General features: G+C 39.5%; 1 protein-coding gene across 7 annotated transcripts in view; it reads right to left on the bottom strand.

Annotated features, from left to right (window-relative positions):
* SCLT1 (sodium channel and clathrin linker 1) overlaps nt 1–24,934 on the bottom strand; it is a 106,956-nt gene that overhangs the window by 75,000 nt on the left and 7,022 nt on the right. For 3 of the 7 annotated variants that reach the window (XM_079770671.1, XM_079770672.1, XM_079770674.1), the window contains 6 exons: nt 20,591–20,649; nt 19,971–20,043; nt 16,638–16,693; nt 14,764–14,899; nt 11,648–11,770; nt 9,365–9,430 (listed from right to left, as the gene is read on the bottom strand). In XM_079770671.1, coding sequence (XP_079626797.1) covers nt 9,365–9,430; nt 11,648–11,770; nt 14,764–14,899; nt 16,638–16,693; nt 19,971–20,043; nt 20,591–20,649 — 513 coding nt within the window. The remainder of the gene's footprint in view (nt 1–9,364; nt 9,431–11,647; nt 11,771–14,763; nt 14,900–16,637; nt 16,694–19,970; nt 20,044–20,590; nt 20,650–24,934) is intronic. The other 4 variants (XM_079770675.1, XM_079770676.1, XM_079770673.1 and 1 more) reach the window with 2 other exon arrangements.

Here is a 24,934-nt window from a genome sequence, read left to right as displayed (position 1 = left end):
TTTTGAAAAGTATCTATTTAGGTCCGTTGCCCATTTTTGATTGGGTTGTTTATCTCCCTTTTGTTAAGTTGAGTTCCCTGTAAATGTTGGAGATTAAACCCTTATCAGTGATAACATTGGCAAATATGTTCTCCCATGTAGTGGTCTTTCTTGTTGTTTTGTTGATGGTTTCTTTTGCTGTGCAAAAGCTTTTTATTTTGATGTAGTCCCATTTGTTTATTTTCTCTTTAGTTTCCATTGCCCTTACAGCAATATCAATGAACAAGTTCCTTCGGCATATGTCTGAGATTTTGCTGCCTGTGGATTCCTCTAGTATTTTTATGGTTTCCAGTCTTATGTTTAAGTCCTTTATCCATTTTGAATTCATTTTTGTGTATGGTGTAAGTTGGTGGTCTAGTTTCATTTTTTTGCATGTATCTGTCCAATTTTCCCAACACCATTTATTGAAGAGACTGTCTTGACTCCATTGTATGTTCATGCCTCCTTTGTCGAATATCAATTGAGCATAGTGGTTTGGGTTGATTTCTGGGTTCTCTATTCTATTCCATTGATCTATATGTCTGTTTTTATGCCAGTACCAGGCTGTTTTGAGAACAGTGGCTTTGTAATAGAGCTTGTTATCTGGTATTGAGATCCCACCTACTTTGTTCTTCTTTCTCAGGATTGCTGCAGCTATTTGGGATCTTTTTTATTCCAGATGAATTTTTGGAAAGTTCATTCTTGGTCTGTGAAATAAAGGACTAGTATGCATGCATATAAGCCTAACCAATGGACACAGACAACAGGGGGTGAAGGCATGAGTAGGGGGATAGGAGGTACTGGGGGAGGATAAGGACACATATGTAATACCTTAATCAATAAAGAAATTAAAATTAAAAAGAATATATGCATACTTATGTTCATAGCAATGTTATTTACAGTAGTTAAGCTCTGGAAACAGCCTAAGTGTCCACCAGTAGATTAGTGGATAAAAAAGCTATGGTACACATACACAATGGAATATTATGCAGATATAAAAAAGGATCTATTATCATTTGAAACAGCCTGGAGGGATGTGGAAATGATTATGCTAAGTGAATATACCAGTCAAAGAAATATCACACGATCTCACTTATATGTGGAATCTAATGAACACATTAAACTTATGAATAAAATAGAACCAGAGGCATGGAAACATGGAACAGACTGAAGAATCTCAAAGAGAAGGGAGACAGGGTGGGAGCGAGAAGAAATTAACCAAAGAAATTATATGCATTGCCCATGAATACAGACAATAGGGTGATGGTGGTGGTGGTGGTGGTGGGGGGGGGGGGCAAAGGGAGAAAAAAAGGAAGGGATCTATAATATTCTCAACAATAAAAATATTTTTTAAAAAGGTTATGAGAAAAATAAGGAGTGCTCTACTAAGGAAAAAAACAACAACCCTTCCTCTTTAAAGATTAACTCTAGGGCACATAAGTAGAAAAAGAAAATGAAGTAATGACAATAATTAGATGTTTTGAGGGTAAAACAGAACGCTGGCCATCTTTTCTCGCCTTTACTACTTTAGTGTCACCTACTTCCCTCCAACTACCTGCATGTGCATTTCTGCCTTCTGGCTTTCTCTGGCCACCTGAGCCTCCTCTGCTCACCTAACTGTGCAAAGGCTGTGGGTGTTGTAGAATTCATGGCCCCACTGCTCTGGAAGAGCTTGATAACAATGAATGAAGGGAATTGGTGTGCAAATACCCCAAACTCTTGTGTCCCATGGCAGAATAACTGAGTCTATGCCGGCTTCCACAGTTCATTAGCAGAATTAAGTTTCAGTTACCCACAATGTTAATTCACTTGACTGTTGAAAACACTTTATTGGCTGTCTCTCTTCCCTTCCTAGTCTCACTTCCCCACTCCCCTAATGGTGCTCCCTGTATTATCTATAATAATAAAAGGGTAATATGCTAATTAGACCAGATGTCCTTCCGGATGACCTTCCAGACAAAGCCGGGGCAGTGAAGGCCGATTTGGCCACTGCAGCGGGTGGAGGCAGGGGCTGAGCCCCTTGCAGGAATTTCATGCATCGAGCCTCTAGTCTCTAAATAAACTACATGCTTTGAAACCCTTTCCTCAGGGTCTACTTTTGAAGGAAACTAAAGTAAGATATGAAGCACTTTTCCATGTGCAGAAAAATTTTTCTAAGGGAAATTATTTTCTTCTGTAAGTGCTGCTTTTACCATGATGGTACAAATTCCTTATCTCTCTCTATATGCCTTAGATGCAAAGCCGTATGGATGACAGTTACCTCCTAACTGACAGTCCTGATTTCAGTCTCTTCCTTCCCAACGGATCATACATACATTTCTCCAGCAAAAGTTCCAGAAGCAATTTTCATTGTGCTTCCCTAATACTCTACCTAATACAATGGTATTGACTTCATATTGTTAATACTCCATTGTATTTCCCTCTGCCTGGGATGTCCTCCTTCTGCCAGCATTCATCCATCCACATTCCATGTCATCCACTCAATGTAAGGCAGAATTAACTGTTTCCTTTTTGCATTTTGACAAAACTTTATATGTACTTTTACAATATATATTGCATTATATTTAAAGTTTATATATTTCTGGCTACAATATGAGCCATTTTTTGAGGATTAGCTTCTTCCAGAACTTGCATTGTCACTTAGGATATGCACCTGATTTAGCACATTCTAAGTACTTATACCTTTGAGGAATGAATGAATGAATGTCTTTATGAGACCTGAAAAAAAGCTTCTGGACTGCATCTTTATCTTTATGTTGGGAAGTAGACTACTGCAGACCAGAATTTAGTATTCAATTAACAAATTACAATTTAAGAGACCAAGTGTCACATACAGAGAAAGAACTAGAAATAAGTAGGCAAATTATACCACAGCCAAAAAAAATAACAACAACAACAAAACAGCAATAAAACCTGGGTGTAACAATGGAAATGAGTCAAGAAAGACATATGATTACATGAAAATAACTGAAGGGCTGACTTGAAGAAGTGAGCTTTCTATATTTCTCCAAAAGATAAAACTGGGTATCAGTGGGAAGAAATCTAATGAGAGATTTCTAGCTTTCCAGTAATCAGAGTTGAAAGGAAAAGGCTGCTAGGGTAAGTATAATATCTCTTACAGGGGATATTCAAAACAGGCTAAATTACCATCTAACTGAAAAGCATTTAATAGAAGGATCTCTATTTCATTTAGGGAAGTAGATGACCTTTAATATAATTTCAAATTCTCCTGTGAAGCTCTTTCAACAACTTCAGCCCAAACTGATTCACTTCTCTGAATTCCTCTATAATATCTGTATTATACCATTAACTAGGGACCCGATGCATGAAATTTGTGCAAGAGTAGGCCTTCCTTCCCTGGCTGCTGGCACCGGCTTCCCTCTGGCACCTGGGCCCGAGCTTCCCTCGCAGCCCAGGCTTTGTCCGGTCTAATTAGCATATTATGCTTTTATTATTATAGATTTTTTAAAAATTATATATACTATCTTGACACTAGCATAAATAATGCTTGTTTTATTATTTGAGAGTATCTTAAAGATAAATGATGTAGAATTAGTAGAAATATACATTATTAGAATTGTGAATTATAAGAAGCTAGTGTTGCTAACTAACACACTTAACTTAGTAGCAATCCTAGCAGAAGCTCAACAACTGCATCTGGTTTGGCCTAGTTAGGCATTTGTGAGCAGAAACAATGTGGAAGATTCATAGAATGTGGAGATTCATAAAGGTCCAAGGAAGCGTCCCTCTCAGTTATCATCTATTTCAGCACTTTACTCACTGATTATTTCTTCTTTCCTGTTTGTTTTTTTAATGTTTTTCTTAATTTTAGAAAGAGGAGGGAGAGGGATAGACAGAAACACTGATGAGAGAGAAACATGGATTGTCTGCCTCCTACATTCCCTGTACTGGGGATCAAGCCCGCTACCTGGGCATGTGCCCTGAATGGGAATAGAACCTGTGACCTCCTGGTGCATGGGTTGATGCTCAACCACTGAACCACACTGGTCAGGTATCTTTCCTGTTTTACTAAGTAGACTGGGGCTCTGCAGATAGATGCACTTCCTCTTGCAACTAGAACATCTATAACAGTGCAAGGAACTTAGTAGGTAATTAATAAATATTTTTGAGTAATTTTGTTAAGAAAATCTCAAAAAAGAATATGAATTCAGTAAAGAGAATCTGTAGGAAATATGAACTCTTACTATAGCTACAGCCATCCTCTGTAATATGTAAATATTATTATACAATAACTAGAGGCCCGGTGCATGAAATTCGTGCACGGGGGGGGGGGGGATGTCCCTCAGCCCAGCCTGCACCCTCTCCAATCTGGGACCCCTTGAGGGATGTCCGACTGCCCTCTCACAATCCAGGACTGCAGCCTCCCAACAGCTCGCCTGCCTGCCTTCCTGATTGACCCTAACCGCTTCTGCCTGCCAGCCTGATCACCCCTTAACCACTCCCCTGCCAGCCTGATTGATGCCTAACTGGTCCCCTGCCAGCCTGTTTGCCCCTAACTGCCCTCCCCTGAAGGCCTGGTCCCCCCCAACTGCTCTCCCCTGCAGGCCTGGGTACCCCCAACTGTCCTTCCCTGCAGGCCAGGTCACCCCCAACTTCCCTCCTCTGCCGGCCTGGTCACCCCTAAATGCGCTCCCCTGCAGGCTTGATTGCCCCCAACTCCCCTCCCTTGCAGGCCTGATCCCTCCCAAGTGCCCTCCCCTGCTGGCCTGATTGCCCACAACTGCCCTACCTTGCAGGCCTGGTCCCTCCCTACTGCCCTCCCCTACTGGCCATCTTGTGGTGGTCATCTTGTGTCCACATAGGGGCAGGATCTTTGACCACATGGGGGCAGCCATCTTGTGTGTTGGAGTGATGGTCAATCTGCATATTACTCTTTTATTAGATAGGATAGAGGCCTGGTGCATGGGTGGGGGCCAGCTGATTTTCCCTGAAGGGTGTCCCAGATCAGGGTGGGGATTCCCTTGGGGCAGCCTGGGCGAGAGGCCTGTGGTGGTCTGCAGGCTGGCCACACCTCCGGGCAATCCAAGCGGAGGCCCTGGTATCTGGGATTTATGTATCTTCTATAATTGAAACTTTGTAGCCTGTAGCGGAGGCCAAGGCAGGCCAGGGCTTCAGAAGCTTGGCTTCCTCCATCACTAGGGGCAACCGTAGCCTTCTGCTCTTTCCAGCTCCATGGCTGCTGCCATTTCTGTTTGGATTTATTTATCTTATATCATTGAAACTTTGTAGCCTTGAGTGGAGGCCTAGGCTGGCAAGGGCAGGAGGAAAGCTTGGCTTCCTCCATTGCCAGGGAAACCCAAGCCTCCCTCCTGCTCTCTGTGGCTGCAGTCATCTTGGTTGGGTTTATTTGCATATTCACTGATTGGCTTGTGGGCGTGGCAGAGGTATGGTCAATTTGCATATCACTCTTTTATTAGATAGGATATTTACATATTATCTTATCTAATAATAGAGTAAAATGTAAATTACCATCACTCCGCTACGCCCACGATTGGGCGGTGGCAGGCTGGGGGGCGGGACTCGGGGTGGCCTATCCGGCCATTGAGAGGCATGGATCCGCTGCCACTGAGGGGGGCGGGACTCCCGCCCCCTGCGACTCTCAACGGCCAGATGGAGGCCAGATCTGCAGCTGCTGAGGGGGCCTGCGCGGATACCCAGCTGCGCCTCTCAACGGCAGGGTAGCCAGGTGTCCGCGGCAGCCACCCTCAGCGGCCGTTGAGAGGCGCAGGGGGTGGGAGTCCCGCCCCCTGCACCTCTCAACAGCAGGGTAGCCCCCCTCAGTGGCCACGGACCATCAAAAGCGTGGGAGCTGGGTGCCTGTACGCTCAGGCACCCAGCTCCCCGCGATCAAAAGCAAAAGTGTGGCAGCTGGATGCCTTTCCGCTCAAGCACCAGGCCTTTCAGAAGCCTCCGGTGGCGGAGGCTTCTGAAAGGCCTGGTGCACCAGCGATCGAAAGTGAAAGCGTGGCAGCTGGATGCCTTTCCGCTCAGACACCAGGCCTTTCAGAAGCCTCCGCCGCGCTGGAGGCTTCTGAAAGGCCTGGTGCACCAGCAGACAGGCACCCAACTCCCCGCGATCAAAAGCAAAAGCGTGGCAGCTGGATGCCTTTCCGCTCAAGCACCAGCGATCGAAAGTGAAAGCGTGGCAGCTGGAGGCTTCTGAAAGGTCTGGTGCACCAGCAGACAGGCACCCAGCTCCCTGCGATCAAAAGCAAAAGCGTGGCAGCTGGATGCCTTTCCGCTCAGACACCAGCGATCGAAAGTGAAAGCGTGGCAGCTGGATGCCTTTCCGCTCAGACACCAGGCCTTTCAGAAGCCTCCGCCGCGCTGGAGGCTTCTGAAAGGCCTGGTGCACCAGCAGACAGGCACCCAACTCCCCGCGATCAAAAGCAAAAGCGTGGCAGCTGGATGCCTTTCCGCTCAAGCACCAGGCCTTTCAGAAGCCTCCGCCACGACGGAGGCTTCTAAAAGGCCTGGTGCACCAGCGATCGAAAGTGAAAGCGTGGCAGCTGGAGGCTTCTGAAAGGCCTGGTGCACCAGCAGACAGGCACCCAGCTCCCTGCGATCAAAAGCAAAAGCGTGGCAGCTGGATGCCTTTCTGCTCAGACACCAGGCCTTTCAGAAGCCTCCGCCACGCCGGAGGCTTCTGAAAGGCCTGGTGCACCAGCGATCGAAAGTGAAAGCGTGGCAGCTGGATGCCTGTCCACTCAGACACCAGCAGACAGGCACCCAGCTCCCCGCGATCAAAAGCAAAAGCGTGGCAGCTGGATGCCTTTCCGCTCAGACACCAGGCCTTTCAGAAGCCTCTGCCGCGCTGGAGGCTTCTGAAAGGCCTGGTGCACTAGCGGACAGGCACCCAGCTCCCCGTGATCAAAAGCAAAAGCGTGTAGGGGACCCTACACGTGCATGATTCAATCATGCACTGGGCCTCTAGTTATATAATAAATAGGTAATATGCAAATCGACCATCACTCCAACACATAAAATGGCCGCCCCCATATGGTCAAAGATGGCCGCCCCCATGTGGACACAAAATGGCCACCACAAGATAGCCAGAAGGGGAGGGCAGTTGTGGGCGATCAGGCCTACAGGGGAGGGCAGTTGGGGGGGGGGGGACCAGGCCTGCAGGGGAGGGCAGTTGGGGGCAACCAGGCCTGCAGGGGAGGACAGTTAGGGGCAACCAGGCTGCCAGGGGAGGGCAGTTAGGGGCAATCGGGCTGGCAGAGGAGCAATTAGGCATCCATCAGGTGGTTAGGGGGTGATCAGGCTGGCAGACAGAAGTGATTAGGGGCAATCGGGCAGGCAGACAGGTGAGCGGTTGGGAGCCAGCAGTCCTGGATTGTGAGAGGGGTGTCCAACTTCCCGTTTAGGCTCCACTGGTCCCAGATTGGAGAGGGTGCAGGCTGGGCTGAGGGACACTCCCCCCACCCCTGTGCACGAATTTCATGCACCGGGCCTCTAGTAAAAAATATAAACTTGTACTTTCATGTACCATTCAAGTCAGGGCATTTTTCCTTTTGCATATTACTAATGTGCACTGGCCATGAAAACCATTGTACAACTATTGAAACCTATTCTTTTAATCAGCTTAATTCATGTAATCAGAAAAGTTTTAAGTAGAAATTGCTTAATTTTTAAAGGAGACTTTTCTTCATATTGACTTTGACCTAAACTTGCCCTGTGCCTATGCTCTGAATGCGCTTTGAGATGTACAAGATCATTGCAATCACTCAGCTACCTCCAGTAACACTCATTAGTCCTGATTGATCATATGTATATACATTAAGAAACAGTTATACTTTAAAATTTATTTTAACTATTTTCCATATTTTAACCACAGTACAGTCTTTTATTTGTTCTTTATAACACAACTCTCTTTTATCCATCCTGTTTGCTCCTTTAACATTTTTCTTGTATCTACAGTTGAATTTGGCCTGAAACAATAAATTCTGTGCCTTAGAAATGTTTAATGTGTTCCCTGTGATTACTTAAATATTCTTTTCTCATGACTTCCATCACAATGACTTTGGGTTGTTTATAATAAAATAGGGGCTCTGTTGTATGATATACCAAAGAATTATATAATCCCCACAATTCTAGGGGATATACTGAAAGAAAGAAAGAATAATTGTGATGTTAAACTATTAATTTCATGTAGAAATAGGATTTCTTTTTTTTTTTTAATATATTTTTTATTGATTTTTTACAGAGAGGAAGAGAGAGGGATAGAGAGTTAGAAACATCGATGAGAGGAACATCAATCAGCTGCCTCTTGCACACCCCCTACTGGGGATGTGCCCGCAACCAAGGTACATGCCCTTGACTGGAATCGAACCTGGGACCCTTGAGTCCGCAGGCCGACGCTCTATCCATTGAGCCAAACCGGTTTCGGCGAAATAGGATTTCTTAATCATGGAAATCAGTCATTTTGTTCTGGATTTTAATACTATTGTAAAACCCTAAGAAGTATATTATAAAAACTATAAGTGGCTGGAAATTCTAAATGTTAACATAAGTAAAACAGGGGAAACTGATTTAATAATTTTACAGGGTTAAGAGAAAATTTAAAAATACAGGATAAAGTTAGGTAACTTACTTTTGGTGGCACAATTCTGCACTTAAACAAAGACATTTTCATTAGGTACTAACAAAAATAGCAGAGTAACTAAGTAAAACAAAGAAAGGAAGGAGAATAATTACCTGAGATGTCATAATCCTATTACTCAATAATGAGGTAAAATAAAATTCCAAGAAGGAAAAGAAAATGGAAGGAAAAAGAGAAAAAAAATCTGAAAGAAAAGGAAAGGAAAGTGAGAGGAAAAAATGGTAAAGAGCAGAAGTGGGAGGGCTGATTATATTTATTTAGGGAAAAAAATCACAGGGAAATGTAGGTGTACCAGTTAGTTCTGGTGGTCAGTCAACTAACAAATTGTTCTTAGTGTCCTGTTATTTCAGAAATGAGGCTATTCACTGAATTAACAGTTCTCTTCCTACTAGTACATACCTACCAGTGCATGAGTCCCTTTCTTGAGGAGGTCCCAGTCTAGGTTACTCTCAGGAGATCCTACCAAGAAACCTATGAGTATTTTCAAATTAAAATATATTTCAGATAGATGTTAGCTTTTGATCTCCAAAAAGTACTGTGAACTCTGTCATGTTATTAAAAATGTGAAAGAAAAAGACGGATGAAGAGAAAAGAGTACTGCTTACCTATATTAATGTCATGTAACAAGTTTCTTGTTGATTTACATTAGCGTAAATAAATATTTATGGCGACAATTTAAAGTTTATATAAATAAGTACACTAAATGGTATTATCACTTACCATTTCTATGCCCTCAGTATTAGCATAAAGTTTCTTGTTCAAGTGTTGAGAATTGGTCAGCTGATTCTACAGTAAAAAATATGGAGTACATAAAGAGCATTTGGTTTGCAACGCTTATTTAAAATTAAACTAAAATCAAGTTTAAAATCATTATGTCCAGTCTAGATGAAATCAGTGGCATTTCTTCTATTATTGTGTGAATTAATAGTGTAAGAAATGATAAACTTTTAAATAAATGATTACTGAAATTAAATAAGGTGGCAATATGGAAAGTAATGTAGCTATTTCTGTTTTTTTGTGAAAGCATAATCTAGAAATCAATTCATTAGTCAATAGACATGCTAGAGAAGTCCTGTCCAATATTGGAAAGCCACATTCAAACATATACAAAACCTACAATGCAAAACATGGCAAAGGAGTTACTGTCCCACTCTCACTTTTAAAAATTCTCACAGCTTGAGTGCCACAAGGTTTAAATCATTTGATTATCTGTAATGCTCTTACTAAAATTACATGTGCAGGTGACAAATAGTTGGGAGTAACTGTTAGTATGTCTGGAGACAGAATTAAAGAATGTTAGATAACTGGGAAAATAAGAACAGAGTATTGTTTGTGAAGTTTTGTAAAAAAGAAATTTACTGCAAGCTACAGGGCAAACATAATCTTATTCAGGTGAAAAACAAACAAAACAAACATCTAATTGCTTGGCTGACTGACCTAAACAAGGAAGCAACCTTAGAGAACTTAATTATATTAGAAATGGTTTCTAGATCTCTAGTCTTACGGATCAGACAACATGGGTTATTTTCAACCCCAGGCATTTAGATAAGTTATTTAGTAAACTGCAAAGCATCATGTCAATATTACTATGACTTGTTTAGGTAGAAATTTCCAACAGTTGCCTTCTCAAACTCAACAGAAAAACTACTTGAACTAGAACTACTCCACAGTTGTCAATGTACCTAGCAGAAAAAGAACAAAAGGATAAAAGAGACAGGTTTTCCAATGGAATGGATGGTCCTGTACAGTGAGTTTATATCAACATGAAGTATGAAGTGAAAGCTAGATGTCCACTTTGGAAGAATATAAAATGATTTTTGCTTTTGATAGAAAGAAATCTTTAAGCAACCATTAAGATACCTTCCTATTGTAAAATTCTATTCTGATTAATTTAGGTTAGACAAATTTAACATCTATTTTAGTAAAAGTTCACATTTAAAGGTGTCAATTTTTACCCGGTCAGTGTGGCTCAGTGATTGAGTGTTGACCTGTGAACCAGGAGATCACCATTCGATTCCTGATCAGAGCACATGACTACGTGGTAGGCTCAATCCCTAGTGCAGGGTGTGCAGGAGGCAGCAGATCCATGATTCTCTCTCATCATTGATATTTCTATCTCTCTCTCCCTCTCCCTTCCTCTTGCTGCAATCAATAAAAACACATGTATAAAAAAAGGTGTCAATTTTCATTTTATATAGTGTTGTCCCTATAGTTGAGCAGATTTCTTCATTTGTCATGATCCAATGAATAGTTTTTGTCTCTTTTAAGCAAGGCAGAAATGAAGACTGTAAAAGCTTTAGAGGTCCATTTATACATAACTAGAGGCCCGGTGCATGAAATTCATGCACAGGGAGGAGGGTGTCCCACAGCCTTGCCTGTGCCCTCTCACAGTCTGGGAACCCCATGATCGATTGCCCCAAAGAGGGAGGCCCCACACACCCAGCCCCAGCTCTACGATGGATCGCCCCCACAGAGGGAGGCCCTACCCACCCACTACAGCCTGCTGGTCTGTGGCCTGGGCCTCCCTCTTTGGGGTGATCGTGGAGCCTCCCGATTGATCGACTGCCCCACCAGCTGGTGGCCTGAGCCTCCTTCTGCAGGGCGATCATGGGGCAATGGCCGGGCCCCCGACCAATCACATCACACCTGCCCTGGCTGGCCTGGCGGGATGTCATAGCATGGTCATCAGGAAGATCATCCGGAAGGAAGTGAGAAAGGTCGTTCGGCTGTCTGGTCTAATTAGCATATTACACTTTTATTATTATAGATAATCTAATAGCTGCTTCTTAACACTAAATATGGCTTTCACTGCTGATGACATAAAATCCAATGTACAGTAGGAACTGCTTTAATTATCGGCTCAAAAGATTTTTAACTATCAAAGATTTATTTACTGTTACATAGACGACACACTAGAAACTTAGATATTCCTCTCCAAAACTGAGTTTCTCCAGAATGTGATTTCTTATTGCTATACAAGAAAACCATGATAGCCAATTTTACCTTTTGATTTTTTCCTTCAATTACTTGAATTTGGGCCTCAGTCTTATTCTCCTGGTAAAGTTTCTTCACTCTGTTCAACTCCTGAGAAACATTCTGCCAGAGTTCCAAAACATAATTTTTTTCCTATAAAACAAAAATATTTGAGAACTCATTAAATTATTAGCAGGCTATTTACTGCACAGTACAAATTAACCATACTCTTTTGCAGAAAGAATATTCTTGCATAAAAGTCATAAAATTAAAAGAACATGGACAACAGTGTAGTGTTTGTGGGGGGGGAGGGGGATGTGTGGGGGTGGCAGAAGGTATAGGGGGATAGATGATGATGGGAAAAAGTAAAAATAAAGAAAAAAATAGAACTGTGTAAAGATGGTATAATTGTAATATTTTTGATGATATGAAGATGTATTAATAATTTAGAGAATAAAACAAAAGGTGAAAATTTCTTTGAATTTTTTTATTTATTTAGATTTCATAGGCGAAATTAAAGCTCTTAGATCAGATAGGGATGAAACCACTCTCCTTGTTCTTCAACACAGTGTAAGCCTTAGAAATTACTGACAAAGAAAATTGCCCCTGGCAAAGTACAAGACATTTTTTGTAATTGTAAAAGTAATAAATGTAATAAGTGTAGAAAATTGGGAAAATACATAAAAAGAAAAGAATTACCTATAATTTTACCAGCTGATAGTAAATATTGCTAACATCTAGATATAATAATTTTTATAAATGTTAGATGTATTGATATTTATAAATGTGATTTTTGGGGAGAATCTTGTTTTTCTTTTAACAAAATTGGAAATGATACAGTTTGATGTTTGTATTATACTACTAGAGGCCCAATGCACGAAGATTCGTGCAAGAATGGGCCTTCCTTCCCCTGGCTGCCGGCACCGCCTTCGCTTCGGCTGGAGCAGCCTTTCTGCCTTCCCACACTGCCCCACCCCTGGCCGCTGGGCGCCTGCATATGCAAATTAACCCACCATCTTTGTTGGGTTAATTTGCATACTCAAATTATTGGGTTAATTTCTTGATTGGATGGTGGGTGTCGCAAAGGTACGGTCAATTTACTCTTTTATTAGTGTCTATTTTCACCTGGCATTTTATAACGAGAAGCTTCTCAAGTCATTATTTCTTCAATATAGCAATTCTCAAAGTGTGCTTCAGGGATCCTTGAGGTCAAAATTCTGTTCATAATAATATAAATATACTATTTTCCTTTCTTACTCATCTTCTGATGAGTGTACAGTGGAGTTTCCTGAAGTTTATATGATGTGCTGTGTGATGCTATCATCACTGATGGCTACTGGAATGTGGTCCCATGCTTCCATTTGTTTTCAAAAACATGTTTAAATTTGAAATACAATAAATACTAATAGCTACCCAACCTACAAACACAAAAATATCTTTGGGGTCCTCAATAATTCTTAAGCATCCTGATGAGGAGTCATGAAACCAGACTCACTGAGAAACACTAAAGGAGCATGTAGCAAGCATTATTTTCTTAATGCTCTCCCCGGCCATTGGCATAGGGTCCCTCAGTGAGTTGATGGCAGAGTCTGGAAAAAACCTTTGTGGGGAAATTTGTAGCCAATCTGCTTTCCTCTTTTTGAGTGCTCAACTTGGACCTCACCAAATCTACTAAATAACTGATCCAAGTGTAGCAAAAAAGTGGGGCCACCTTCAGAGATATGACAGGAGACCAAGCTGGATGTAGATGGAAAGGCAAAGAGAAAGAAGACAGGAGGAGAAAAGGGTACGGAATGAGAGTATAGTTTTAAAAAGAAAGTAAAAAAATGTTAAAAAAGAATAAGTAATTTTCAAGTTTTATAAAATCTAGCACTGGACATTATAGCAACAAAACTACTATGAGAGAGATGCTTTTTAGAGACATGTTATTTAGTTCATTTGATTTTGTTTTTAGAAACTACAATATAGTAGTTTGAAACTACAAACTACTATATATTTAGTCTACATATACATTTATAAGTCCTTCCTGATAACACTACTCTAGAACAAAGTAAAAAACATGAATCCCTCATTTTCCCCCCTCCTATTACTTTTTAAACTCAATATTAAATACATGCTCCTTACTAAGGTAAATATAGCTAGCTGATTAATCCACAATATCACTTTCGTAAGTAAACAATTCCAAAACCAAATTTCCAATAAAAAAATATGACTCTTCATAAGTAACCATAAAATCGAAATTGTAATACAGAATTTCTAATCCCCTTATATAAATGAAGAAACTGAGGTACACAGCAAGAAAGTAGAATAGGGATTCAAATCCATACAAGAGATGAGATACCTCAGATATAAAATTGTAAATTAGAATAAAATTCCCATAGGTATAATCACAAAAAATTAGTATTGAAGTATTGAAAACAGGATATATAGAACATGGCTTCCCAAATAGTTCAATTTCTATGAGGATAAAACAAGAAAAAATGTAATCGTAGAAGTATCATTTTAGAAAAATATAATTCTATAATCTTTGAAAATGGAAGACAACAGTATCAGAAGAAAACACAGAAAAATAAAAAACAAATTTACAGAAGTAGATAACTAATGATTTTTCTCTTTAAAAATGTCCTTGATGTTAAATATTTTATAAGATAAATTCATGTTAAAAGCTTTATGATTCAATTAAAAATATCTATAATAATAAAAGCATAATATGCTAATTAGACCTTATGGCCGAACAGTAGAACGACTGTCCGGACGACCTTCTGGACGAAGCTGGGACTGCGAGGGCCGAGTCCCTTGCACGAATTTCATGCATTAGGCCTCTAGTTAATAAATAATGATTAACACAGATTTAAAAATATATATTTTTTTTATTGATTTCAAAGAGGAAGGGAGAAGGAGAGAGAGGTAGAAACATCATTAATGAGAGAGAATCATTGATTGGCCGCCTCCCACATGCTCAATGCCACCGGGAAATCGAGCCCACAACCTGGGCATGTGTCTTGACCGGGAATCAAACTGAGACCTCCTGGTTCATAGGTTGACTCTCAACCTCTGAGCCACACCAGCCCAGGCAATTAACACAGATTTTTACAAAGTCTCGGTTTATTCAGGATATAATTTAAAAATATATAAATGTCACTTACTTTATTGGCAAGTTGTAACTGTTCTTGAAGATTCCTGACTGTTTCATCATCTATATATATATCATTTCCCATCTCTGTGCCAAAGGGAAGGGCCTCCAACTGTTTTACAACAGCATCTTTTAATTCACTGTGCAACCTTTGGAACAAACAGTTAACACGGTAATAATATAAATTAATTTTAGTAATAGTAATTAATATTTAAGGTTAATTAAACAAACATTTGGGTCAAAAAATCATTCTTTACATAAAAAATCATTTTTAAGCAGACCAAAAAAATTAGAAGTGTTTAATCGCCATTAAATACTGTGTGATAAGAATGAAAATACCTTACAATTTCAAAAGCATTAAATTGGTCATAATGAATTCAAGTGTAACCAGTTTGCATTTTTAAATTTTCAAAAAGGTAAAATTCAGATACTATACTTTATTAATTGATAAAACAAGACATTCAGAAAAATATTTAAAATGTGATAGTATTTTCATACAGTCAATAAAATGGAAATGGGATATGAAATCTTACAGAATTATTTGTTGTTTTCTTCATTGTGTTCACAAAGCTTATTTGACCTCTTCCTCATCTCAGTTAATAAACAGAGAATAAAATTGTTGCTAGTTATGAAATCAAGATTATTGACGCTTTATTTTCCAGCACCTTCTTACACAAGCTTGATCATAATTCTGAAAACCTTAAATTCAACTTATTCAACTTAATTTGAAGTAGAATTTAAGGCTTTCAGAATTATAGTCAAGCAACCTAGAGAGTATTGTGTTAAATGAAATAAGCCAGTCAGAGAAAGACAAGTACCTTATGATTTCACTTATATGTGGAATCTAACGAACAAAATAAACTAACAAAGTGGAGACAAACTCATGGATACAGCTGTCAGAGGGAGAGGTTGGGGGCACTGTGTGAGAAGGGTGAAGGGATTAAGCAAAAAATAAAAGAAAAACTCAGGACACAGAGAACAGTGTGGTGATTGCCAGAGGGAAGAGAGATGGGGACACGTAGAAGAAAGTAAAGGAGGGATAAATGGTGATGGAAGGAGACTTGACTTGGGGTAGTAAACATACAATATACAGATGATGTACTATAAACTTATATACCTGAAACCTATATAATTCTATTAACCAATGTCACATCAATAAATTCAATTAAAATATTAATATTAAACTAAATTATAGATAGTTCCTACTTTGAAACAACTAAAAGAAAGCACAGGAAGATACATATTAATAGACTAACTAAGTGTTTTATTTTAAAATGATACAAACTTAGGAGGAAAAAAGTTTTACAATATTAGAAAAACTTCAAATCAATTCATGCAATTATAAGCAGAAAATATTTACAATAAACACATAAAATAATAAAACTAAAAATTAACATATTGTTACAAATACATATACCTACCTATAAAAAACTTTTAAAAGAAAATGACAAATACAAAACTCAAGATAGTGTTAACCTCTTGCAGAAGGGAAGAAGGATGAGATAGAGAAGGAACACATGGATAGATGCATCAATTTGGGAACACATTAGCTCTTAAGTTGGATGAGTGCTTGACAGGTTTTTGTTTTATCAGTATATTTTATAACATACATACTATATGCTATACTATTAATAATTGCTAACATTTATATGGTGCTCATTATGTGCCATATTTCATGTACTTTATAGACAAAAGAAAACTACAGCACAAAGAGGTTAAGTAACTTATCCAAGGTCACATACTAGTAATAGAGCCAGGAATCAAATAAGGAATCAGGCCCAAGAGACCACATTCATAACCAGTATGCCACATAAATAAAATATTAAATAACAACAAAAAAATTTAATCTAAGACAATAATAGAATAAACAAAAGTTAATTGATATACCTTTCATTTTCCTTGATGACACTTTCAAGTTGTAGTTTCATCTCACCCACTTGTTTCTGAAAGAATAAAATATGGTTGTAGTCATACATTTCCCAAACAATTAGATCTCTATAAAGTCTCCATTCGTATGCAAGCAATCATATTCTATCACACTAGTGATATTTCTTTTCTCCAGAAAAGAAATAATTATTCTTTACTTCTAACAAGCAATCTTAAATCTGAATATTTTAATAATATACAGATCTTGAGGAAACATTAATTTTGAACAGAATATAAATAAAAGTGTTTTACAAATACATTGAGAAAATTTATAAATGTAATTTCTATGATTTGTAGATGTTTATAGAAAAACAGATAAAAGATATTTCTCATTATGTCACTATAACAAATATCAGATGCTCCCTATACAGTGAATGCATATTTTAATTAATTCATCTTAGTTTAAGTGAAGCCCATGTAAGCACCTGTATTTCAAAAGTAAAATGTTAATGGTAAAAATAGAAAATATGTGAAGATCTTCTTTAGCATTATTTCATTCAGGCTCTGATTCACTACTTTTATTAATTGTCTAAACTCTGCACTACGCAAGGCTGCTATGTAAACCAATGTAGTCACTAACATATACTTTAGTAGGGAAGAGGGTAAAAAATGACTAAAATACAGAGAATAATAAAATATATACTGTAAAGGGAATGAGATAAAGGTAGGGTTAAATTTTCTCTGAGGGGATAAAAGGATAACAGAAGTTCAATGGGAAAGAAAGGGCATTTCAAGTAGGGAGAAATGTAAGTAACAGCAAAGAAGCAAAAACAAAATATATATATATATATATATATATATATATATATATATATATATATATAATATATAATATATATATATAATATATATTATATATATATATCCCAATAGGAGTGAATGGTAAGTGAAGAACAGGAAGAAGGCCATGTAAAATCACAGTTAAAACAAAACTGCAACCAACTCCTGATCTGCCCAATTGTCTTGACAGGGCAGCTAGCCTAAAGGAGAGGAGGCAGGCCTGGAGGAACCTGGCAAGGGGAGGGGGGAAAGGTGATGCTCCCAGCCTTTCTCTCCACCTCCTGCCAAAGAAGCTGAAGGCAGCTTGGCCCGGAAAATCAGTACCAGCTAATTCTACCTACAAAGCTGGCTCAAACAGTGAACCTTTCCCAGATCCCTGCTGTGCCTGAATCACAATTAAACCAAAAGGAAGAAATTTACTACCAGATAATTGAGAAGTGACCATACATGGAACAATGGCAGTGAGAGATAAAATTAAAAAGACAGGTGGCAGGTCTTGAATGTCACACTAACTAGGAGGTCTAGATTTTATTTAGTGTAGCAATTATTCCCACTTTGTAAATTTTAAAAAATTGATCTTTAAAAGTTGCAACAATCTCAGAATGTCTTGAAAAGTATTTATTACTCAAATAATTCCAATTACGTGGAAGCTGTATGTATTAGCTAGGATTACAGTCACACTAAATATTTTTTAGTGTAAAATATTTCAAATTACTTCGAGGTTGGAAGGAAACTAAATCTCATATCATCAAACTTCCCCCTATTATTTACGTTTTCTGGAAGAAAGTATTCTTTTTGGTGATTTTATTTTTTAAAAATGTGATTTTATTGATCTCAGAGAGGAAGAGAGAGGGAGAGAGAGAAACATCAATGATGAGAGAGAATCATTGATCGGCTGCCTCCTGCATGACCCCCACTGGGGATCGAGCCTGAAACCCAGGCACGTGCCCCTGACCAGGAATCGAACCCAGGACACTTCAGAACGCAGGCCGACGCTCTATCCACTGAGTCAAACTGGCTAGGGTGAGGAAGAAAACCTTTCATATAGAAAACTATAGTGATACTTCTCTTGCTTTCAAGATATACTATTTTTGACTGGGTCAATAAGATAAATAAGTACTAGTTCTAATCAATAATATCTATGTGAGCAACTGTTCTTAGAAGTAGCTATCAGCATCTTTTTATCTATCTAAAAGTAGCAACTATTCTTATCACAGACCCTTGGGCTTTCAGCTTCTCTCTTGTCATTAATTCAGTAATCACTCTCAGATGGAGAATGCCAAATGGAAAAATGAAGTTAAACACCTTAGTAAAATAGCTGATTAAAGAGATACATAAATCAGATAAATTATGAAAATTTAGAATTTTAAATAGTTTAATTTCAAGATAACAAGCTGCTCCATTTTAAAACAATTGAAACTATATGTCATTACAGCAATCCAAAAGAGGGAATCCAGCAGAAGCGCACTGGTCCTAAGAATAAAAGCAAAATGCCATTTGTGCAAAAGAGGGCTTTCTGTTGCTACTGTCAATTAGAAAGATTAAAAGACATTACTATGGTTGGCTCAAAACTTAAATGACCACAGGCATATTTTCTTCTTTTTGCATTACATTAAGTGAACCCTGCTACCCTATCACAACTAAATTGATTTAGGGATTGGTATCTGAGCCAAACAAAAAGATGAGTATATTAACACTCTAAGGCCATCACTTCTTCGTGGGCTTCACTGGAACATATAGCATCTATTTAAGAAATGCTTCTACTGTGTGGTTAGCCAACAATCAGAAAGGTCAAAATTTGCGAGGAAAATGAAAAAATAAAAATTCAAATAAAAGAAAGAGATGACAAATACTAGGTATACTCTAAAAATGTAGCTAATTAAAATTCAGATAGTATCCCAAATAATGATGTGCTATACCTCTAGTTCTCCATGAACCTGCTATATACCCTAATCTTAAAAATGCTGAGACCCATGATAATATGTCGGTATGGACAGCTTCCTCGGTTTTTTCATTCCCCTTTGCTCCTAAAATAAACCCTAATTACTAAGAAGTTTTAGAAAAAACCTGCCACAGTTTAGCCCTATATTAGAAGTGGATCAATAGCGTTTAAAATCTGATAGACGTAATTTTTGAAATTGGGGAGAAAATTCAGAAACCATTTAATGGGAAATATAGATAAAGAGAAAGGTCTAAAAAGATGTAATGGTTTTGGGTATTTCTAGGGGGAAAATAAAGATGTAAGCAAATAATGGACTAATGGATGTTTCTACACATCTAAGAGATGCTCCTGTCAGGTAGCAGGAGCAAGGAAACACTGGATTAAAAAATAGACCAAAGATAATTTATACACACACACACACACACACACACACACACACACACACACACACACACACGGAGAGCTATTTTCTTCCTTATCAATGTGTGTTTTTTTTTAAAGGGAGTCTTATTTTACTTTTTCTTTTCTTATAATAAAATATTACAAAAAGCTTGATAACTATGATGTCATACCTGATAGTATTTCAGCTGCCCATTTAGCTCTTCCAGATGCTTATCATACTCAGTAATAAGAGGTGCTGAAAAGCTAAAGAAAAAATACCAAAAAAGGCATACTCTGTTTAATCTGGTTTAATAGATATGTAACTTGTGAAATAAATTGTACATCAAGACCTTTACTATTCTTATTATAATTTTCCCCATAGCAATCAATACTTTGCCTTTTCCCCAAACCAGGGGTTCTTACCCTTAGCTAAATTAATATTCTGTGCTGAATAATTATTTGTTGTGGGGAGATGACCTGGGCACTGCAGGACATTTAGTGGCATCCCTGGCTTCCACCCAACAGATAACAGTAACACCCTCACCCTCCATAGTTGTGACAAGCAAAAATTTTTCCAGTCATTGTCAAATATTGGGGGAGGGGACAGAAGCAAAAGCACCCCAGTTGAGAACCACTCTGACAGACTACGATACTGGCTTTTTTCCCCCCTTTTCAATTCAATGACAGATCACTCAAATTTGATTACTGTATAGCAGATTACAAAATAAACATTCCTAATCCTACGGGAATTATTTTGACAATAATTAAGTATAATTAAGAAAATAACATTTTTCTGGTAACTCAGACTTACCTTTCGTCAACTACTAAGTTTCCTAATATGTCACCTCCCTCTCCTTTGAAGGCAGCTTTCTATAAGAGAGAATACTGATTCTTAAAATGTTTTCTCAGATCATCCTAGCCAAAACTGACAGTAGTATAAAACTAAATACAATTAAAATTTTTATAACTGTAGAAACTCTATTAATGCAATTTAAAAAGAGAGAAAGGAAAAATCATCTTTAGATTTGGTAAATTTTAACACCTATACATAATAAAAAATCTTGGCATACTAAAAAACAGGAATAACTTTCTCAAATTGTTAAAAAAATATATATTGACCAGAAACCTACATCAATTATTGTTCTTCATGGTAAAACATTAGAAACAATGCATTAAATTAATATAAGTATGCTTCCTACTGTTAAAGGAACTATCTTATAAAGGTCTTTTCTTATGGGTATATTAGAGGCCTGGTGCACTAAATTCGTGCACAGGTAGAGTCCCTAGGCCTGGTCGGCAATCAGGGATGATCTGTGGGGCGACTGGCGGGGTGATCAGGGGCCCTCCACTGACACCTGCCATGGCCGGCCTGGCACCACTGCTTGCCAGCCCTGCCCCCTGACACTGCTGCCAGTTGCCTCTCTCTGCGGGGTGATTGACAGGGTGATCGATGAGGCCCCCTGCTAACACCTGCTGTGGCTGGCCTAGGGCCTAAGGGCAGCTCCTGCACTGAGCATCTGCCCCCTGGTGGTCAGTGTGCATCATAGAGACTGGTCATTCGGCTGGTCATTCTGCCGTTCGGTCTATTTGCATATTAGGGTTTTATTATATAGGATGACTCTGAGAGTATGCATCAGTCAGTTCTAATACTCCCACAGGCTGTATTAAGAGAGTTGTTCTATATCTTTGTCAATAGTTGTATTCATGGCTTTCACTTTAGTCAGTGGGTGTGTAGTAGCATCTCACTGCAGTTTTAATTTGCAAGTATCTGACAATGAACTTGAACACCTTTTCATAAATTTATTGGCCATTGTGAGGTACATGTTCCAGTCTTTTGCCTGTTTTTCTGATATTGATTTGAAGAGATTCTTTATATATTCTAACATGAATTTTTCTGAAATTGTAAATATGTTTTGCCATTCATAACTTGCTTTTACATTCTTTGGTTTAACCCTACCAGACCTGAGGCCCTGAACCTAACTGTCCCCTATACCTGGGCTCCTGAGCATTAAAGAGAAAAAATCAACATGATATAGAAAAATGTTAGTTACATGCAAACAAGTGGTTAGAATAAGATGGAACTTGGAGACATTGTAGAAAATAGGTCTACCTTTCATCTAGTGCCAATATTCCACCTTTGTGTGCCAATCCACCCAGCAGGATGAGCCTTGTTTCACCCAGAGGTACTTCTTGCAAAGTGAGCACCAGATGTTGCTCTTCACCTTCTTGCATGGATTGTCTTTGTAAGACACTCCAGGATTTTGCTTGTTGTACCTGGAGTGCTTTTCCATGCACACAACACAGAGATGATTAGACGATGTCCCAGAGGGAATCTCTGGAAAATGATTGCCTGGGGTCATCCGTTGAGGGCAGGGTTCCTTTTGTGGGTGGCGGTGGGCTGATGTCCTGTATCCACCAATAAGTTGCAGGCACAGTTTCTGAATATATCTGGTGAAATAAACTGACTTTTTTGAAGCAGCTTGCTGCTTTGAAGCATACAAGATATAAGAATTATAACTGGCCCACATAGAAAATTTTATGAAAAGCCGCCTGGGCCAGTGGTAATGATGACGAGACCGGTGAAGGTAATGATGACGAGACCGGTGGGTCATCTGGTCATTTTTGTCACAGCCACCCATATATTTATTATAGTCCTTCACCAGCTGTGGCATCTGTATTTCTTGCACACTGCCATCTTTATTTCTTCTGTTTATTACTACATTTTGGGCTGGATCGTGGTAGTTCGAAATAAATGTGATGGGCTTTCTATCCTGCCAAACTAAACATGTTACACTTTCTTGACATAGATAGCGACTGTCACCCCTAGCAAGTTTTTTTACACTTTTCAGCGACTTAGGAAACTGCTTCCTGTTTTGCTGCAGGGTTCCCACAATTCCTGTGTGTAATTCTGACAGTGCATATTTAGCAAGGGTTACAGAGTGGTAGAACCGGTCCATGACAAGCACATGAGATTTATTTTCCATTGCACATGAGGTCAGGAGACAAACGACTGTATTTCCTACTGTGCCCAAGTCTTTTATAGGCATTGGTGCAGCACCAGTGTAGATTTCTGCACTCAAAATGTAGCCAGTCTCACCTTCACAGAGGAGGAAAGACTTGATGCCCCACTTTGTGGGCTTATCCTTGATATACTGCTTGATGGCCAAGCGGTTTTTTGTCAGGATCATCCCCTCATCTAGGCTCAAATGCTGCTTTGGCAGATAGAAGTGGAGAAACTTGGGGAGCAGACTTTCCAAGAAAGGCCTAACTTTATATGTTCTATCTGTCTTATCGATATCTGTGTCTTCCTCATCAATTATGTGTAAAAAACTCCAAAGGGCCAAGAATCTGTCTCGAGTCATAACATTTCAAAATCCGGGAGTAAACCCAACAAAGTCAGAGCCCTCATTTGTCCAATAATCCCAATAGCTGGGCTTTATACATAAGTATTCCATACAGACCCTCAGTCCAAGAAAAGCCTTCATTTCTTCCACTGTGGCATCCTTGAAATTTTTGGCATTGTAGGAGTTGGGCTTTGCTATATGCAATTGGTGGGCCCGGAGGTTGGTTTTCTCTGTCAAATTTTGCCAGAAAGTATCATCCAAAAAGAAGGATAAAAAGTCAATCGGTTCACTCTTCTCTGTGATAGATCCAGGAATGTTCACTGGGCCTTTTCCATCCTCATTGAAATTCAGATCTGTATTTGGTGATACAAAATTCCTTGTCCAACCTTCATCACCACCTAGATCTCCCCCCATCAGCTGTTTGAGGGACACGCCCCCCTTCTCTTACTATCGATCTAGCTCTAGATCTATAAGGTTCAAGATTCTCCTCATCACTCGAGCTCTCACTGTCTGTGTCACTTGAACTGGAAACGTATTCTTGATGAAATTCTGACTCCTCAGAGTCTGAATCAACCAAAGTATCGATCACCTGTTGGACTGTGATAAGCCTAGACCTACTTCACTTTCCTGTTGAAGTGCTTAGTTCATCAGCCGCTCGTTTCATTGTGAATTTTCAGAATTTTTTCACGTCAAACCACACAAAGTCAATTCAAACACATGGGGGCAGACATTTGCAATGGCTAACCATGAGGTTTGACCACGATTGGTTGGTTATTTTTAGTTTGTGACGTATTTTTTTCACGTACCAGGCAAAGTACCGAAAATTAGGTACAGTGGTATAGCAGCAGATTTGGAAATTACCGAAAAATCGGTACAGCGGTCTGGTAGGGTTAATATTACCTCCCCTCTGACTATTGCAATCCATGCAGTGAAAGGCAAGACCTATGACCAGTGGGGCCTTGAGAAGCCACATGTTCTAAAGAGTCAGCTGCAGGAGGAACCTTAAGCAGTAACATTATACTACAACTAAAAGTAAGAGCTAGCAATGAAGATATGATTGTATGACTATAAGAATGGTACATGGAAGAGAAGAATGTATACTTTCAGAGAATTCAAGGAGCTATTATTTCACCATAGAATTCACTATTAAGTAAGGGTAGATGTGCTCCTACTTGGTTACCATTAGGCTTGAAGGAATTATAATCACAATGCATAATGTAGGTACATCTAATGGGCTGACTATTTTATCTGGTAAAATCATCTTTCATAATCAAATCAGCCATAGATTCCAAGAGATACTGGTATGATGCAACACCTTGCCCAGAAGTCTTCTCAGGATTTAAAATGAATCTTTTGTTTGAATCCCCGCTTCAGGCATCCTATCTAATAAAGAGGTAATATGCAAATTGACCATCACTCCACCACACAAGATGGTCACCCCCATGTGGTCAAAGATGGCCACCACAAGATGGCTGGCAGGGGAGGGCAGTTGTGGGTGATCAGGCCAGCAGGGGAGGACAGTTGGGAGGGACCAGGCCTGAAAGGGAGGGCAGTTGAGGGCAACCGGGCCAGCAGGGGAGTGCAGGTGGGGGGGGACCAGGCCTGCAGGGGAGGACAGTTGCGGGGGACCCAGGCCTGCAGGGGAGGGAAGTTGCGGGGAACCAGGCCTGCAGGGGAGGGAAGTTAGGGGCAATTGGGTCGGCAGGGGAACAGTTAGGTGTCGATCAGGCTGTCAGGGGAGTGGTTAGGGGGTGATCAGGCTGGCAGGCAGAAGTGGTTAGGGGCAATCAGGCAGGCAGGCAGGCGAGTGG

Source organism: Cnephaeus nilssonii (genome assembly GCF_951640355.1).
Source record: "Cnephaeus nilssonii genome assembly, chromosome: 5".
Lineage (NCBI taxonomy): Eukaryota > Metazoa > Chordata > Mammalia > Chiroptera > Vespertilionidae > Cnephaeus > Cnephaeus nilssonii.
This window is presented reverse-complemented; position numbering and strand designations above follow the sequence as displayed.